Source organism: Drosophila santomea, chromosome 2R (assembly GCF_016746245.2).
Source record: "Drosophila santomea strain STO CAGO 1482 chromosome 2R, Prin_Dsan_1.1, whole genome shotgun sequence".
Taxonomy (NCBI): Eukaryota; Metazoa; Arthropoda; class Insecta; order Diptera; family Drosophilidae; genus Drosophila; species Drosophila santomea.
In genome coordinates this window covers 16696980-16713114 of record NC_053017.2, presented here as the reverse complement: position 1 = coordinate 16713114, position 16135 = coordinate 16696980, and the positions used below count along the sequence as shown (strand labels likewise).

Sequence of the window (16135 nt, the reverse complement as noted above, 5' to 3'; positions counted from 1 at the left end):
CATGCGAAGTGGAGTCAGAGGAGGCGAATTGTGGGTACTAGGGGATACTAGGGGGTACTGGGGGTACTAGCCTCTGACATCGACCGACACTCCACGCTGAATTGCGAATGGAGCGTTGCCTACATTGTTACTTGTTGTAGCCCCAACAAATACAACCTCGTACACTGTTAGTATAAATTCTCGCCTTTCATTTTGGCGAGTAGTCACGATTTATGCGAAATCATTATAGGCAAGTATTTCTCTTTCATTTTACGACGTTTTATCTGCAGGAAGAAGACACTTCAATATATATACACATTTATATATATATACGTACATGCATACATACATATATATAAAGAGTGTACCCTATAATTGCAGTCGAGTCAATTAAATACATAGATTGCAGCATGTCGATAAGACATTAACCTTCCCTCGCTGATCGCTCTTTCTCTTCCGCACAGTCCCCTCTTTTAAACTCAATCTTATTAGTTGTGACTTGAGCTTTTTGTTTTCGGCTTGTCGTGTTTTTCTTGCTTATTTTTTGGCCTTTTACAAAATGGCAGGTCATTTCACTTAGCCAAAAGTGAGGGAAATAGCGAGAAAGGGACAGACAGCAGAAAAAGATAGCTGAGGTCTTCCCCTTCCCCTTCGCGTTCCTTTTCCTTTTTATACCCGTTACTCGTAGAGTAAAAGGGTATACTAGATTCGTTGAAAAGTATGTAACAGGCAGAAGGAAGCGTTTCCGACCATATAAAGTATATATATTTTTGATCAGGATCAATAGCCGAGTCGATCTGGCCATGTCCGTCTGTCCGTCCGTCTGTCCGTCTGTCCGTCTGTCCGTCTGTCCGTCCGTATGAACGTCGAGATCTCAGGAACTACAAAAGCTAGAAAGTTGAGATTAAGCATACAGACTCCAGAGACATAGAAGCAGCGCAAGTTTGTCGATTCATGTTGCCACGCCCACTCTAACGCCCACAAACCGCACAAAACTGCCACGCCCACACTTTTGAAAAATGTTTTGAAATTTTTTCATTTTTGTATTAGTCTTGTCATTTTCTATCGATTTACCAAAAAACTTTTTGCCACGCCCACTCTAACGCCCTCAAACCGCCCAAAGCTGCTACGCCCACACTTTTGAAAAATGTTTTGATATTTTTTCATTTTTATATTGGTCTTGTAAATTTCTATCGATTTGCCAAAAAAATTTCTGCCACGCCCACTATAACGCCTACAAACCGCCAAAAATTGTGTTTAAGACTCTCCTTCTCCCTTCCACTAGCTGAGTAACGGGTATCAGATAGTCGGGGAACTCGACTATAGCGTTCTCTCTTGTTTTTTTTACATTTTTTGTTTGCCCTTTTGGTGGGCAAATTTATGAAGACATGAAATGACTTTGATGTTTTTGCTGCTGCAACTATGCGAAGATGTTTCCCGCTTAAGCCACAACACCCAACACCCTAACTCACCCCCACCACGACCATGACATGCAAAGAAAATGCTCAGCATTTTTGTAATTGACAAAATGGTTTATGTTTATGGTTCCCTACGCAGCCTAGAATTCAGTGCTGCCAATCAAATCTGCTGAGGCATTTTTATAATTTGAATGTCTGGCCAAGTGCAATTTCAATTAGAGTTACTTTACTGTGGGAATTTCTGTATCTGTATCTGTATCTGGCATCTCAAACTGCTCCAATTAATTGGCTGCGTAGTTGAAATTCCCTGCGATAAATGCGATTAATTGGAGCGCTTCCTGCTGACCAAGTTTATTGGCTGGACTCAACACCCAACACCTGCTGCACTCCCATCGACTTTCACTACGCACGGCTAACCCTAATTCCTCCGAAAAACCCAAAAAGACACGTCGAAGACGAGATAAACACAAACAAAACACTTGGCACCCAACCGGGAAGGGGGCGTGGCAGGAGGCGCAGCCATCGTAGTGTGTAATCAACACTTTTATGTGATCCCCAATCCAATTCACAACTAATTACCAAAGCATCGATGGAATAGGAATTGGAATTGGCCTAGGGCATCACTACATCGGCATAAAAGTGTTGAAGGTATGGGGGAGTGGGGGGATTGGGGAATTTGGTGGGGAATGGCATTTGGATTTCGATTGGGCATGGAAATGGAAATGAAATTGGGTGGCTCTCGCAATTAACGCTGGCATTAAAATCAGCCCAACGATTCCGTTTCCAATTATTTATTACACTTTGTGGTGCCTTTTATGCTGCTGCTGCTGCTGCTTTTGCTGCCCTGTGCAGTTTGTTTAAACAAAATCAATCTAAATCGATTGCACTACATTTGGAAAATAGAGACGTAAATCAATGGGCAGACGGAGAAGGAGGTGGGTCTGACCAGCCATCCAGGGACTACCAGAGATTAAAGGGCCCTCGGCGTGGCGATAACAAAGTGGTTTGTCCGCTGGAAATTAAGGCAAGCTGCGCCAAGTGAAGGTGCCGCGGGCAATGCCACCAAAAGAGGCAAGTACGTGTGCGTACTCTAAGTACACACACTGGAATTTACAGGGTACCGGTAGGTATGTACAGTAGTATAATCTTTGCTTCTCTAGCTTATTAAATGAAGCATTATGAAAGAACTATACGAATAATTCTTTTTCTAAATTTTATACACGGGGGAATAATAAAAGGAGGTACTAGTTATAGGTTCCTTTAAAAAGAATACAATATATATAAATATCCTTTCTATATTTAAACATTAATTTGCGTCACTTCTCCAGCTGTGTATTTACGTAAAATACACAGAGGAAATAAGTTCTTAATTTATGCCGCCCAAAAACTGTGTACATTACGTCCATTAGTAACCAAAAACAAGAGAGAACGCTATAGTCGAGTTCCCCGACTATCTGATACCCGTTACTCAGCTAGTGGAAGGGAGAAGGAGAGTCTTAAACACAATTTTTGGCGGTTTGTAGGCGTTATAGTGGGCGTGGCAGAAAGTTTTTTGGCAAATCGATAGAAATTTACAAGACCAATATAAAAATGAAAAAATATCAAAACATTTTTCAAAAGTGTGGGCGTGGCAGCTTTGGGCGGTTTGTGGGCGTTAGAGTGGGCGTGGCAAAAAGTTTTTTTGCAAATCGATAAAAATTTACAAGACTAATACAAAAATGAAAAAATTTCAAAACATTTTTCAAAAGTGTGGGTGTGGCAGCTTTGGGCGGTTTGTGGGCGTTAGAGTGGGCGTGGCAAAATTTTTTTTGACAAATCGATAGAAATTTACAACACCAATACAAAAATGAAAAAATATCAAAACATTTTTCAAAAGTGTGGGCGTAGCAGTTTTGGGCGGTTTGTGGGCGTTAGAGTGGGCGTGGCAGCATGATTCGACAAACTTGCGCTGCGTCTATGTCCCTGGAGTCTGTATGCTTAATGTCAACTTTCTAGCTTTTGTAGTTCCTGAGATCTCGACGTTCATACGGACAGACGGACAGACGGACAGACGGACAGACGGACAGACAGACGGACGGACAGACGGACATGGCCAAATCGACTCGGCTATTGATCCTGATCAAGAATATATATACTTTATATGGTCGGAAACGCTTCCTTCTGCCTGTTACATACTTTTCAACGAATCTAGTATACCCTTTTACTCTACGAGTAACGGGTATAACAAATCCGAATGGTTTGACAGAAGTCAAGAGTATCGATTAAAATGCTTTTATTGGCGCAAATAACAAAGGCCATTGAAAGTTACAACGGAAAGTGGCCTCGACTTAACTTCTGGCATGCGTACCTTTTACGATAAAGTCATTTAGTATGTGCCCCCGCCCCCTCACCCGCACACACTTTGCCGAGGATATCGGTTAGTCGTGACTCCCGATCCCACGCTCCCTCCTCAAGTGTTTATTTACACTTGTCTTATGTCTTATTTCTTGTTTGGAGTCTTCGGCGTGGTTTCTTCTTTATTTTTTTTTTCCTTTTTTTTTTGTTTTAAGTAAGCGATTAGTGGCGGGAGACAATGAAAATTTGTCACTTGACAAGGCAAAAACAAAACGATTTCCATTTGCCCGACGACAAATGAGACATAAGGCAGGCATAAGTGGATCCCAATTCTGCCCCTTAAATGCCAATGTATTGGAAGTAACAGCCAAATCAACAAAACAATCGTCTTGAGAGGACGTATGTGGGATGGAATGGGACGGTTTCTTATGGGATGGTATGGTATAGTATGGTATGGTGTGGTATGGGATGAATGGGAAGCCCGCACACACACACTCGATGATTGTTATTAGTACATTTGCTGTGGAGTATATCTAATTTGCCATTGATGTGTGCATTAAGTTTGTACTGGGCGGCAAGGGCATAGGAATTGTCGTAAAGCATTAGTGTCCCCCGAGATTAGAGCGAATAGAGGAGATAGGCCGATGTGGAAAGAGGCCATGGCGGAAAAAGGCTGGCTCATCGCCCTTTTATTTGACATTGGGCAATATTTATTGCGAACTCATTTCAATGCTGGCAGAAACTAGGAAGAAAAGCTGACAGCGAGTAATGTACAGTAGAACTAGAACTAATGTACTATGATAACTATAGTAGAATAAAAAAGTTTAATTTTATTATGAGTATTAATGAGAAATTAAATGTGTTGTTGTTCTACTTGATGAGAAAATAAGATTTTAAACTAGCATTTATAACTTGGAAGAGGACATCATACAGTTAAAAATCATAAACCAAGGTAAAATAAGTAAAATTGTAATTTTAGCAGCGCTTTATGAATTGTATTATTTTTCACGTAAGTGAGACCCACGACAGTTCTTTTTAGCCAGATTGGACTGTGGAAGGATAGCGCAGGCGACAAGCTACGCAATTCGAACAAAGCGGAATGGCAAAATACGCCATCAAAATAAATAAAAACAGGAGAGAACGGAACTGAGCGAAGGCGAAAACAAATTCGGTAGCACAGCATTCGGGGCTTTGGGCGGGAAAGAGATAGAACGAGGGGAGGGTTATACGTTACACTTCAACGTTACCGTTACGTCCCACCCAAAATGTAATGAAATCCTTTGTGTGCGTGCGCTTACGTGTCGGTGCGTATGCGTGTGTGCGTGTGTACGTGTGTGTGTGTGCGTTTTGTTTGTCAACTTTGGCGAGGCGGGACATAAAAATGCTAATACAAAACACTAGAGCAAATTGCGGCAAAATAAGTTGTGAGTGGCGCTGCTGGAAGTGTGTGAGTGTGTGAGCGCCGAACTTGGCACCAGCAAACTAACAAACTAACTTTGCTCGCAGGATAAACGCAAGGACACTTACCGTTTTAATCAGGCGAAAACACCGCTAATCCAATCGTAATCGTAACACCCACACAGACAAAGAAACAAAACACTAACACAACAAAGACACTAATTTTCGGCACTTTGCAGACGGAATTTAAATTCGACTTTTGCGCTTTTCTGCTTTGCGACTGCTGCGGCTGCTGCTGCGATTTGTGCTTCAATTCGATTCGATACGATGCGATTCGCGCAGACAAACGAAATTCAGGAATTTCAAGTGGAAATCTCGTTTGAGCACTTTTCGACCTGCGACTTACGAAGGCGGCGCGGCAGAAAACTTTGGCCTTAACTTGGCTTTAAAATGGCCGTGCAAATGTGACTGGCAAAGAACGCGCGACTCCAATTTGCCAATGCATAAGTTATGTTTTTTGCTTAAGTTTGGCAATTGCAAATTCTTTGGTCTTCGATATCTTCACTTTTGTTTTTTACTTTATTTGTTTTTTTTTTTTTTGACGCTCTACGCGACGCGGTTGAAAGTGATGCGTGCGTACGCCCGCTTTCGTTGCCGTTCGAATTTTTTATGTTTCTGTTTCGCTGCCGTGCAGTGTTACCAGACGCTGAAATAGCTTCACCCGGCATGCTCCTGGCCAAGCAAGAATTGCCTAAAAAATACCACTTTCCCACTCAGTTTAAACGTTTCTTGCTTCGACTTAAACTCCTTATATTATAGTTAATTGGGCTTAGAAAACTCTTTCATTACTTACATATGGAATATATTTTCATGAAAATATATATTTATTTAACATTTTGTCATAATCATCCTAGTCTAATGAGTACTTTTACTACAGATATTGGTTCCTCTATCAAACCATTTAATTTGTCTGTGACTCATATCAAGCTTAATTTACTAATAATTTTTATTAAAACAAATAATTAAAATAGGCAAAATAACGGTATTGTAGATCTATTTTTCTGTGTGAACTTCACAAAAGTTACAGTCGGGACTCAAACCACTTGAACTGGTTCTTTGAACCAGCGCTGCCATGTGTATCAAATATTCGCCGCCAATTCGTGCTGATTTGAAAAATCCGCGGATTAACTATTTTGCAGGCCAATCCGCACGCAATATGCAAGTCACACAGAAAACACAAGGAATTGCGTGACATTTTAATCGAAATATGCAGAAACTTCCCGGCCCGCCTCATTAGGCACCTTTGTTGGTTACGCCCTCCTGGACTTCCGCTTATTTTCACTTTTTTTCAACTGGTCACGTTTGTTAATCGGCTTAGGGCCAAGTACGTTTTCCCTTTAATAGATGGCCCTCGAGAGCAGGGCACGTAGGCCTCCCATTGTTGGGATAATTTTAAGGGCAACTGCGCAGACAGGCGCGATCCGTAAGCCTAAAATATGTGTATTGGATTGAAATGGGGTGGGTTGATCGACCGGCAATACCGGTTATAGGGATCAGAAGAGCTCACACTTGGGAATACCAACTAGTTGTTTTCGTTATTATTCGCATAACTACAAAGTATTATTCGTATTTAGATAACTAGCGCTAATAAAGTCTAAGAAAGCAAGCGGATATGTGGATCGCATAAGAGTTACGCTATGTACGGTACGATATTAGTCAGTTAAATCACAGATGTATTATTTCGCGCGCACTCCTCCGCCTGTCCAGCCTCCAGTTCGAGCTCCAGCTCCACGCCGGGCGTCCTATCCGGCGGCTCGGCGTTCAGCACAAGATTCTCTATGGATCGGAATGAGGCGTCCTCCAAGTGTGTGGACATGGCGGCGGTTGGGGGACGAGGCAGGGTGCTGGCAGTGACCAAATGTCCGCCTCCCTGCGACTGGCGGTGTCGCACCGAGGAGCGCAGTATGGTCACCACATCCTCCGCCGTATACGGTCGCCTCTCCAGTGTCGAAGCCCCCGAACGATGCAGTTTCCTGCCCAGTGATTGCGAGCGTTGGGCGTAGCCAACGGGACGCTGGTCGATCTCTATGGACTCGGGACTGCTGCTGGAAGCTGGCGAAGGATCTGCGTTGAAACTACTGCCAGCTGGATTGGTCAGTATGGTCAGGTAATCAGGCGGTGCCGCTGGCGATGCGGACTCCGCATCGAGTGAGAGCACGGGTCGAGTTCGACTTGAGTCTCCCAGAACCCTGTGGATTAATTGGTCATTAATAACTTTTCTGTTTGTATTGGGGTATGGTTTTTTTATACCTCCTCACGCTGCGACGAATGCTCTGGCGAAGAAGCTTGGCAAGGCGGGCCCCAGTGGCCGTGGTGTAGGACGGAGGTGGTGTGTATTTTGGTGGAGCGTCATTCTGTGCATCGTGTTGGCCGCCATCCGTGGTCTGGCCCAAAGCATTACGACGACTTTGGGACGCCGTTTGTCGGGCAGATGGACGACGAGGTTCCTCCCCCTCCTCGGGCGGACGGTACAGCAGCTGAATGCGCTAAAAGACAACGGGAACGAGCATTATTAAAGTGCCAAATGGTAAGTCAACTAATATAAACTCACCTCCAAGATATCGGGAGGGCCGTGGGCCAGATATCGGTAGATTTGAATAATAGCAGTCACGGGAATGACTAATAACACTCCAATTTGGATAAGACTGCCCATCTTCCTAGACCAATAAGTAAAGTATGACTTTCCACGCCAATAATAGAATTGATTCGACAAGGAAGCCTTGTAGTCCACGACTGACAATGTGATCAGGCCAATGGGCAGCAAAACGTTCCAGGACAAAGCCAGGAATGCTGACATGGATCCACAAAGTCTCAGATCGTTTACCAAGTCATCGCCGTTGTAGGGACGTCCCCGTATTAGAAAGACGCCAAAAATCTGAGCAGTCCAGATGATCGGAATGAACCAGGAGCCGCCCAGTAGAAAATCTACATAGTACAGGATCGAGATGCCCATCTCGGTGGCGAATGGGATGCTTAGAAGCAGACCAGTCACGCAGCTCAACAACACCGAGCTCGTGGAATTACCTAAGGCACTTGAGATGGGTTTCCACATCACACACAACTGCGCTAAGCCAAATCCGGCGAAGGTTGCAAAGGCCACTGCGGCCCAAACCCACGATATGCTATCACTGGCCAGCGAGAGCACGGCCGGAAAGATTTCCGAGATGAAGCGCAGGGCCTGGAACCCGCTCTCCACGTGAATCATGGTGCGGTTTCTTCTGTAAGTCTCTCCAATGAATGAGGAGTAGTGAGGAATCAGCGAGCGCGGGTAGGAAAGCAGATATGGATTGGTGTTTGATTGCAGCGAGTAAATAGACGCGTAGCAATCAGGATTTTCTGTATAAAATAATAAAATTAGTTAAAAACTAAAGGAAAAGCTGGTTAAAACTTACCAAACGATCCTGGAACATAAACATAGCCATGCTGCCACAGAATCTGTGCACAACACAGAGCTAGCAGTGCCATCAAGCCCAATCCGATGAGGGTAAATAATACCAGGAGAATCGCATCCCTCCTCAAAGCGGCCTTGTTGGCATTGGTGTGGCTTCTGCTCGTAATAGCGATTACGGATGCACCTAGGAGGCCCCAAGTAAGAAACGTTTCCTGCGTGGCCGCCGTCCAGCTGTTTGAATTCACCAGAAAGTCATCGAAATCGCTGGCCGCAAAGATGTTCTACAAAAATTAAAGCATATCAATTATTTAAAGAGTTTTTTGACGTCTGGTAACAAACGCACCTGTATCCTGCTGGGATCCACGACATAGACAAACTTCGCCGTCACTACCGCAAGAGCTACCAAGGGCAGAGTGTAGATGATGTAAGCCAACTTTCCCAAGGACTTCAGACCCTTACAGAGGATGAGGAACACGGCCGCCCAGATGAGGGCCAGATAGAAGGCCAGCTGCTGAAGGAAGTGGCAGTGAGTCAGTTAGACGGGAAGCGGGATAGTGGGGAGGGTGGAACTTACCCGATCATTCACGTGGAATCGTATTCCGCTGGCATCGGGATGCTTGGCCAGATGCAGTCGCTGCAGCACCACCACGTTGAAGTACTCGGCCACAGTCTGCGTAAGGTTCCCAGTAGCATTCGATGCATCATAGCGATAGGGGAATGCCATCTCCTGCCAGCGATATCCACTGCGAGAGGCTGTCGGGAACACATCCCTAAGGTACACTAAAATCCAGGCCAGTGATACCGTGGAATACAAGGCCAGAAAGCACTGCTCCATTACCAGCGCTATGCCCACTCCTGCGCAAATTGGACTGATCTTCCACATGGAAACGGGTCCAGCGCGAATTTTGGCACCCAAGCACATTTGCAGCCACAGAAGTGGGATGCCGAAAATTACTGAGAGCAGAAGAAACTGCAGCAGAAAGTTGCCACCAAAGTTAATGGTGAGCACGGCAAATCGGCACATATTAAAGACTCCCAAAGTGCATCCAATCAGAGCAAGGGTACGACTCCCGGCGTGGGGCCACTGGCTGTTGAAACCGCACTTCTCGCGCAGCAGCAATTGCAGTTGGTGCAGCGGCTCCAGGGGCGTAGTGCTACTGGCACTGCACATGGTCGTGGTTTGCACCGGATCCGGCTCCTGATCCTGTTCAGCAGAACTGCTTCCGCTGCTGCTGCTGTCCGAAGGCAGGGAAACTGGACTGGGCATTCGAGAGGAGCGCGCCGAGCTGAGTTCCGAACAGGTGGACATAATAGGATGCGTGGGCGTGTCCTGCAGCTGCGGTTCCCTCAACTGCACTCTCGTCGGAGCGCTTTGCGGACGACTCTGGGCTAGAATCAAGGAACGAACTGGGGTCGGAGGTCCTTCCAAGCGGCGACCATACTGGCGGGGTCGCGGCTCTTCGCTCGATGCTCGTGCGTTGGTTTGCAGGAGGTTGTCGAAGATGTGTGCCTCTGTGAGCATCTGAGAGCCACCCGAAGTCGCGGCTGAAGCTTGGCAATCGCCTTGGGAAAAACAGCGACGCATTTCCGCTTCGCGTCGCGGGGGCAACTCCACCAATAAGGTGGGTATATCGTCTTCCTCTCCTTCCGCCTCAACTGTAGCTTTGGTGTCTTCCTGCTGCAGGGCACGACGCATGGACTGTCGCCTCCAAACGTCCATCACGGGTTCCGTGGAAGTCTCCAATGATCCGGAAGAGGAAGCTAGAAAATAGCCGAGTTTAGAATAGTGTTACATAAATTTTTAGCCGACCTAAGAGCAAGTTCAAGTCAAATTCTATTGGATTACCAGATGCTTTTGGCTTGGCTATTCACGTAAAAGAGATTACGAACCTATTTGGCTGGTGGGCCTTAATGAACAGCTGAACGTCTTCCTTATTTGATGTTCTCTTTGGAAATCACCTTGGGCCGCCTCCTGATCATCGCTCCTCTTTTTATTTGCCTTCTTTTTCCTACTTAAAGGCAGAGTTCTGGTTCTAGGCTCTCTTTTCAGGCTGGTGTGGCCGTCAATGATGATGAGCGAGTCTTCGCGGCTTAAGGCATTATCCATCTCTTCCAGGTAGTTGTCCAGATCCATTAGATAATCCTCCACCTTGTCATCGTCGCTGCCGGAGTTTACAGATCCGCTTGAGCAGGTGCCATTCAGGTGCGACACATCGTGTACATCCAGAATGGCATCCAGTTCGCTGAGCACACATAAGGCTTCATCCGTTTCAGCAGCTTGTTTGATCGGCGTGCTCAATGGCGCCTGTTGCATCTCCTGGCTGCCACAGAAGGCACTTCGTTCGTCCCCCAGATCATCACCCAATCTAAAGCTGATTGGTTGCAGCTGAAGAGGTTGCTTTGTTTGCTGGTGAAAGGATTGGGGCGTCTGCTGGATCTCGATGAGGTCCTCATCGCTCAACTCGTCGTCGTAGTAGGCACAGGCCTGCCGTATCGATTCGCTGGACAGGCTGTTCGAGAGTCCATACTGCTCCTGCTCCAATGGTTGCTGTTTGCCGCGGGCTCTTTTGCCAGTTCCAGTTCCAGATCCCAGTGCTGCTCCCGAGGATGCTGCTCCCGTTCCTGAAGGCGGCAGGCTGGAGTAGGCATTTGAATTGCGCTTAAAGTCCCGGCCTGCTGCTTGCTGCTCCTTACTGCTCATCTTGGTGCATTGCCGGATGTCGCAGCTGATTTGTCCTGCCGGCAGTGTTGGGAAGCTTCAAAGTCGGTCCTGCGAAGGATACAAAAAGTGTTGATTAGGACCGCACATTTGAAATGGTAACAAATAAAGAACAAAAAATAAAGATCCAAGAAGTTAGGGAAAGAAAGAAAAAAGAGTGGTCAGTTGGTTTTAAGTGGCAATTAAAGCATTTTCTCTTTGATTAGATAGTTTTTTAGTAACATGTATCTTACACAAAAACTGTGAAGCTAAGTGATTTATTTAATTGCATTAGGAACTAAATAGGAAACTGTGAAGGTGAAATCAGCATTCTAACCGGTTAATTGCAAAACATTTTTCAGGTAAAAGTTTGAAAAGTGCGAAAAGGTTAATGGAATAACATTTAAATGAATTCTATTAAGATGTATTAATTTCAAAAACGTTCAATTGGAATAACTTTAACAAGAATTTATGAATCATAAAAAATGTCATATTAATTTCATAAAAGTTGAGGTCATAATATGTTTAAAGTATAAGTTTAATGCTGTTTAAAATAAAAAGAAATAAATATTGAGGTCATAATATTGTTAGAGTATAAGTTTAATGCTGTTTAAAATAAAAAGAAATATTCTCATACATTATGAAAGGCAAGTGAAAGCAAGGAACCACTTAAAAAGTGTGTCGCACTGAGAAATCTCCTTAAATGGTGACTATTTTGCGAATGACTAATGTTCATTTGGTTAACAGATCGATTAAACGGATTTCTCCGCTTAGTGTTTTTCTTATTTGTTAAATAACTAACAGCTTTTGTTAGTTATTTAACAGTCAATTGATGTGGCTACTAAAACGGGCAAACTAGCTGGTACTAATTCAAACGAGTTATTTCGTTAGAAAGTATACAACTTAATAACCGAATCGAAAAACGATAATTAGCGAACAAGAATTCCAATAAAATTGTGCTAAATAAAGCGATGATTCCCAAAACAAGCTCAAGTTAGACAAATTCACATTGTTTTTATGAGTAATCCAACCTTCTCACGGAGTTCAAAGCTGTATAGCATTTAATTGAGTGTACCCGCGATAAGACTTGCTCCCATTAAAGTACAGATTACGTCAAATCAAATGAGTTTTTTTCAGTTTTTTTTGGAAAATCCAATGATAGTAAATGACCTCCTTTAACTGAGAGCCCTAGAAAATAGTTTGTAAAATCCACAAGCGTATCAGAACCACCGATTGGGACAGGTCAGTGGGAAGATCACTTTGCATTATATGGAAAAATGCAATCAAATGCAAACAAGCGCGTGCTCTGGCGTTTTTACGATTGTTTGCACGTGAGTGAATCGCGTCTAGAAAAAATATGAAAAAAAAGATCTACAACAGCTGCTGTCAAATGGTTGAGAAAAAATATGGAAAACATGTTTAATAGTATAAAAAAAAGTAAGAAAAATAAAAAAGTGAGCAAGTGGGCAAGGCGAAAAAAAATAAAACAGCAGGAAAGAGCAGAGCTCATGTTCATTCAACTGATCAGGTGAATGTACTTCCGTTAATAATTTGTTAAGGCACGATATAAACAATCAAATCGGAAAGGGAGTGCTGGAGTCTAGGCCTTAAAGGGGGAGATCGTTGGCACGTTACCTCGATTCACGTCAAAATTGTTTTATATTCGCTGGTTTTTGTTTATTCGTATGAATACCCTTGAGTGATGGAGTTTATTCAGTATTAACGGAGACATTTCCGACTTGTTAGCGGCATCACTAAATGATTCGATATGGCGAATTCCAAATAAACGTGAGTCCTGTGGTCAGGACTGCAAATGAAACGAGGCAAACGGTGGTGGTTTTCTATTGCATGTGGCAATGTTGTGTTTAATCAAAAGCGGCACACAGTAGTCATGGCAACCGGCGAACTCAACTTGCATAAGTTCGTGCAGTTTGATTGCTGTTCAGCGGTTATGCATCTAAGCAAACATTGCTGTTTTCAGAAATATGAAAGTAGAAAGACTGATTATTTCACAGACAAGTGCACATCACACCAGATATTTAATGGATTATGCAACCATATGGCCAAATCAATAGGTACTAGAGCATCTGAGCTTCGACTTGGCCAACTGCCCTTATCAGTTGCTGCTCTGCGATCTGCTCACTGAATCACAGAGTCTGGTTTAGCTTTGATTTCATTTTGCATACGCTTAGCCGTGACCTTCGTAGCAGCCATAAAATCTCCGAAACTCACACACGCGCACGCGCACAACCAGTCTTGCACTTCTTTAGCTTTTGGTAATATATACATATGTACATATATATGTACATACATACAAATGTAAATGTGCGAATGCGACATGGGAAGATGGTGTGGCGTGGTGGTAATAGAATGGGCAGCATCCACACATTAATTGGTGGCCCAGAGGTCAAAATATTTAGCGAAGCAGCGCCATTGATCGCAAATTCACATATGTATCTACACAAACAGATGCAGATACATACATAGAGATGTATGTATATACCAAGCAACCACGTACCGTTAAATTTCGCTGGCGCTCTCGTTTTCTGGCATTTCTCACATTTTCGCACCGCGCACAGAAATGTAAACAAAACAATTAGAGCTGCCGCCGCAGCAAGTGCAACTCACAATCGATCGGCAACTCTGGCGAAGGTCACCTCGCCAAATGTTGGGGCTAAAATGGCAACTCCCAGGTGCGGTGCACTAATGGCCAAACATCGCTGCCCGCTGGCCAACTTGTTTTCCTTTTCTATTCGTGGAGTGTGCAATTACAATGAAATTGACATTCACCAAGCAAATAAAACTAGTTAATGCTGCCACGCACATACATGTACATATATGCGCACACACACACACAAGCGGGCAAACTGGGGAGCTGGCTCCATTGTGCGTGAGCAGCATGTCCACGTGTGTGTGTTAGTGAGCGACTAGGGTTGCAACTTATGCTGACCGCGAGATGCGAGGCTCTCAACGGTTCGATCTGCGATGCGGGCAGGTGCCGCAGCCCTGGCACAGTGGAATCCGGCTACGAGTAACTGGAAGTACTAAGAACTACCCTGCTCTGTTTAATCAAGCAGCTTACAACATAATGTACTACTACTACTTTGAGATTTTAAGATTTAATAAAACTGTTTCTCAGGCTGATAATGCAGAAACGTATCAGGCATATGAATAAAACGAAAAAGGGCACTTAAAACCTTATTCACTTGTAATGAGCTTTAATGGGTTTAATGAACTCCACGAATGGGGGCAGCGAAATACAAGTGTGTTATGCAAATCTGTAGGGTTTTGACAGTAACTGCTGCGGATCAACCACGGATTAGCTTAGGGCAAGTTCACTGTACTTCAGCTATCTACCACCATGGCAGCTACTCTTGTAAAACATCAAACGTTGGGATCGGCACGTTTTTATGCCACTTCTTAGTAGGCAGATAAGTGCAGCAAGTGAGGGCTGCGGCTATCGCATTCGATCCCCCCTTTCGGACTGGCTTATGAGTAATGCAGTCAATAAAGTCCCCGCCGACTGCAACTGCGCCTCCAATTGAGTTCAATATTTAAGGGAAGCACTGGGTCAATTGCTAAACAAACGTTGTATACACTCCACAGATATGGATATAGAAATTCTGAACACATTCGCAGTCCAGATAGCGGGAATTTGTTATTTGTTTATTTTTGCATTCTCCTCTGGCAGGCGGAAGAAAGAGAAAGAGAACGGTAAAAAAAAAGCCCGCCCTGCTTTTGTTTTTTTGCGCTGTTGAAATTGTATGTATTTGCAAAACATTGCCAACACAGCCACATGTTATCCAGAGTTTTAAATGAATAACCGTTCTGAACAAAAAAAATAAACGCTGATTGGGCTTTTGCGGTTCGCTGGGGAATACCTTAATGGGTGGATTGGTCATTCTCTTCAGAAGGTATGGGGGTTGGGGTAGAGGGAGGTGGAGGGACAGCGCACAGCTGTTTCCAGCGACTGACCCGAAAAGAAAATGTGAAAAATGGAATAAAGCCAAGCGCGTATGCGCAGCACGCTCGACCACCGAATTTACGGTGTGTACTTGTGAGATTGAGATTTTCAGATACGTGTCGTGCTCTCTCTCCCCTCCCTCCCTCCCTCCCTCCCTTCCACCAACCATGTCTCTATCTAAGCAACGCTCGCTGAGCGTGTGTGTGCGTGCGTCGCTTTGTTTCTCACCGTACGAAAAAGTGTTTTTCGAAGAAGATTCCAAAATGGAAAGGTAGCGGACTGAAAGGGTTTTCGCTGGAGCGGGGGGAAATGGTCACTGCTTGCCACACCACACAATACTGCACTCTCTGTCCCGCTCGCTCTCGCCCACACTCCGTAAAATGCAGCAGCAGCAGCAGCAGCAGCACCACACACACACACTTGCACTCTTCCTTTGAAATACTCGCAGAATATACTCACACACGAGCGCGCGTTTGGTAATTTTCGATTTTACATATAAAATTCGCCGTGGCTTTGGTTCGGTTCTTCTAAAATTTGTTCACTAGCTAATGCACTTCTTGGCGTTGGAGCTTGTGTGTTTTTCGCGACCAGAGCTTCATTGGAGCTCTCTTACGAGCAGCGCACACGACTTCACGCGGAGAGCTGAAAACGATTGCTTGGATACCAATATTTTGGTACTTTTGCGTAGAGCTGTCAAAACATCGATGCCGCTATCGATAGTATCGAACGAGCAAGGCGATGATATCGAGATAGTTGTGCGCAGTGGAAACAGACTGTTAAAAGCTAATTGCCTAATCCCACGGGGCAAATCCATTGAAAACCGTTTGGATTGAAAACTAAATAAAATATTTCGAAGAAGCATTGTAGAGAATCTAATTAAATTCCATAATAAT

General features: G+C 44.4%; 2 protein-coding genes across 8 annotated transcripts in view; both read right to left on the bottom strand.

Moving 5' to 3' along the window:
* LOC120444341 (protein slit) overlaps window positions 1-5775 on the bottom strand; it is a 55709-nt gene extending 49934 nt beyond the window's left edge. For 3 of the 4 annotated variants that reach the window (XM_039623912.2, XM_039623913.2, XM_039623914.2), the window contains exon 1: window positions 5259-5774. The gene's annotated coding sequence lies outside the window, so the exon portion shown is untranslated. Of the gene's footprint in view, window positions 1-5258 lie in introns of all 4 variants that reach the window. The other variant, XM_039623911.2, reaches the window with a different exon arrangement.
* Window positions 5776-6705: 930 nt separating this feature from the next.
* On the bottom strand, window positions 6706-15911 carry LOC120445083 (sodium-dependent transporter bedraggled). 4 transcript variants are annotated; one of them, XM_039625209.2, is made up of 8 exons: window positions 15702-15911; window positions 10471-11350; window positions 9155-10341; window positions 8924-9091; window positions 8582-8861; window positions 7741-8525; window positions 7440-7675; window positions 6706-7378 (listed from the first exon to the last, which is right to left on the bottom strand). In XM_039625209.2, exons 2-8 carry the CDS (start codon window positions 11279-11281, stop codon window positions 6850-6852), a joined length of 3996 nt encoding a protein of 1331 aa, XP_039481143.1. In that variant the 5' UTR covers window positions 11282-11350; window positions 15702-15911; the 3' UTR covers window positions 6706-6849. The 4 variants fall into 4 exon arrangements, with proteins under 4 accessions (XP_039481143.1, XP_039481146.1, XP_039481144.1 ...); XM_039625212.2 differs by having other exon boundaries at window positions 8924-9088; XM_039625210.1 differs by lacking the exon at window positions 15702-15911 and adding an exon at window positions 15471-15626.
* Window positions 15912-16135: the final 224 nt, after the last annotated feature.

Coding starts and splice junctions, on each gene's coding strand:
- LOC120445083 (XM_039625209.2), bottom strand. CDS start 11,281: ATGAGCAGTAAGGAGCAGCAAGCAGCAGGCCGGGACTTTAAGCGCAAT. Junction 10,342..10,470: donor AAGGCCCACCAGCCAAATAG/GTTCGTAATCTC, acceptor GCTATTTTCTAG/CTTCCTCTTCCGGATCATTG. Junction 9,092..9,154: donor GATTCCACGTGAATGATCGG/GTAAGTTCCACC, acceptor CACTTCCTTCAG/CAGCTGGCCTTCTATCTGGC.